Source organism: Empidonax traillii, unplaced genomic scaffold (genome assembly GCF_003031625.1).
Source record: "Empidonax traillii isolate 1590-97213 ecotype Southwest subspecies unplaced genomic scaffold, ASM303162v1 scaffold6647:size5825, whole genome shotgun sequence".
NCBI classification, from domain to species: Eukaryota; Metazoa; Chordata; class Aves; order Passeriformes; family Tyrannidae; genus Empidonax; species Empidonax traillii.
Genome location: NW_020961840.1, coordinates 1 through 2739, shown reverse-complemented (window position 1 = coordinate 2739; position 2739 = coordinate 1). Strand labels below are relative to the sequence as shown.

Here is a 2739-nt window from a genome sequence, read left to right as displayed (position 1 = left end):
ATCTATGTGTATGTGTATATGAATATATATATATGTAGATGTACATATATATATACACACATACATACACACAGGTATTCTCTGTGTGTGCATATATATGTATATATGTAGGTGGTTGTTGTGTATTTATAGCTCAGGATATGTGTGTGTGTGTGTGTGTGTGTACATGCCTGTATCACATATGTGCTACATCTTTAGGGTTGGGGGCATGTATAGGTGAGTGTTGGCCCTGTGTGTGTGTGCATTCTGTATTTTGTGTGTATATAGATGTACATATGTGTATATATAGGTAGCTGCTGTGTATGTATAGCTGTGTATATATGTTGATTTTGTGTCTGTATGTACATGTGTCTTGCACACACGTGCCACTGTCTTAGGGGTGGAGGTGTGTATACATCTGTTCTAGCCCTCTGTGTGTACATATATCTATATATTTATATACAAATATTCCCTGTGTGTCTATATATGCACAGGTAGTCCCTGTGTATGTATGAGGGGGTGGTGTTGATACTGTGTGTGTAAGTGCGTGTGTCACATATGTGCACTATTTTTTTTAGGGGTGGGGATATATAGAGAGATGAATAGCTACATAGATATGTAGATACAGAAATATACAGATAGATACAGATATTGAAATACATAGAGATAGATAGACAGAGATATACAGATATACAGAAATAGATATATATATATAGATACACATACACACATGTGCCCACGCTCTGGGCGCTGGTGCACCTGTGGGTGAAGACTCAGATTTTGGGGAGGCTGTGCTGGAGCTCAGTGTGTTGAACCTCTCCCATGTTTGGGGGTGGTACCATCTCACCACTGAGCCCCCTGGGTGTGTGGGGGGGGGTTACCGCTGTGCCCCCTGACCCGCTGTCTCCCGCAGGGCTGGCTGGGTGCCCTGGCGCTGCTGGGCGTGCTGGTGCTGTGCCAGGGGCTGCGGCGCCCCGGGGGTTCCCCGCACTCCCATTCCGTGCTGTGCTACAGCGGCGCCGAGCTGGGGGACGAGGCCCCCGCGCAGCTCCTGGGGCGCAGCCTGCGCTGGGACCGCTACGTGCCCGTGCAGCTGGTGCCACAGCTGGAGCAGCTGGAGAGCACCAGGCACCGGCGGCACCGGCGGCACCGCCCGCACGCCTGCCCCACGCTGCAGTCCCGTGCCAGCCTCCGCAGCGAACCCAACGAGCGCTCCATCTCCCCGTGGCGCTACCGGTGAGTCCGTGACACCCCACCGGGACCCCAACCTCCATGTCCGCCCTTCCCAGTACACCCCCATTGGCTGATCCCAGCAGGGGTGACCCAGGGGGCACAGGGAAGGGTCTCACCGAGCGTGTCCACCCCGCAGCATCGACGAGGACGAGAACCGGTACCCGCGCAAGTTGGCCTTCGCCGAGTGCCTGTGCAGCGGCTGCGTGGACGTCAAGACGGGCCGGGAGACGACGTCGCTCAACTCAGTGACCATCCACCAGACCATGATGGTGCTGCGGCGCAAGCCCTGCCCACGCCCCACCGGGCTGGGTCTCGTTACCTTCGAGGTGGATTATATCAAGGTGCCCGTGGGCTGCACCTGTGTCCTGCCCCGCACCAGGCGCTGACCCTCCCCTGCTCCCGTGGAGCCCCCATAGTGTGACCATGTCACCTCATCCCCTCCACCTGTGCTTGTTTTAGAGCACCCACCCCCAGCCAGGGCATCCTCCCAGCCCCTCACCTCATTATTTATGAGTTATTTATAAGCCTTGCAGCCAGGGGACTTTTTTTACCCTGTATTTATTGCTGACTTCCACAGCTGTGACTCCGGGTCCAGCATTGCTCCACAGTGCTCAAGACCCCTCGGCCGGACCCTGCGAGCGCTGCCTGGGCACTCGCTGGTTATTTATTCCCCCAAAAAGCTATTTATTGTCTCCTCTCTGTTTGCTATTTAATGCTGCAAATAAAAGCTAACCTTTCCCAAAACGGTCCCTGCTCTGTTCCCAGTCAGGGCAGTGGGATGTTAGGAACTGGGGGCACATCCATGGGTGGCCCGTGGAGCAAGGTAAGGCTGTGGGATATCCCTTAGTGGGATGGGCAAAGGGCAGGGTGAACTGGGAGGTTGATGGAGTGGGCAGCAGGGCACAGGGGTGCCACCCACCCCCAGCAGCCTGACACCCACACCTTACACCCACATCCCATGGGCCTGGTGCCACCTGCCAGGGCCACCCCACCTGTCCTGGCAGCACCTGGGGGAGCTCTGGGGTGGCTGTGCCCCCCCCAAAAATTGTTTGTGTGGGAAGGGGTTTTGGAGCAACTGCTGGTGCCCAGCGGAGTCAAGGTTTGGCACTCACATCGCACCCAAGCACCTTCCAGCATCCACAAAAGGAACTGTGGAAGGGAAATCCCCCCACATTCCCTGCTGGGGTGTCATCCCAGCTTTTGGGGAGCTCCACTGGGACTCTCTGTGCAGCTCTAGTGCAGGGCCCCTCCAGTTTCACCCCACTGTCGGGTCCATAAGGATTTTGGAAGGAGACCCTGCAGTGGCTGCACTCTGAACACGCCCACCCTGGGTTTGCCCATAATCGCACCGTTTGGCCTCAAAACGTCCCCCCAATCCAGCCCCAGCCTCCCCAGATCAGGAGACCCTCCCTGGGAGTGGGAGGCTCCTCCAGGGTGTGGGAAGCAGCGGGAGCCAGTGCCTTTCCCACTTTTTATTGCAACAGCAACTGCGGAAGTGACAAAAAACAGGGAGTGCTGGTGATGAGA

The 2739-nt window shown here is 55.7% G+C and overlaps 1 protein-coding gene across 1 annotated transcript; it reads left to right on the top strand.

Annotated features, from left to right (window-relative positions):
* Window positions 1–892: 892 nt before the first annotated feature.
* On the top strand, window positions 893–2042 carry LOC114073489 (interleukin-17C-like; the record flags this gene model as incomplete). The annotated part of the gene is made up of 2 exons (XM_027911233.1): window positions 893–1215; window positions 1349–2042. Coding segments are annotated over 2 exons (573 nt in total), but the record flags the coding sequence as incomplete, so codon positions are not given.
* Window positions 2043–2739: the final 697 nt, after the last annotated feature.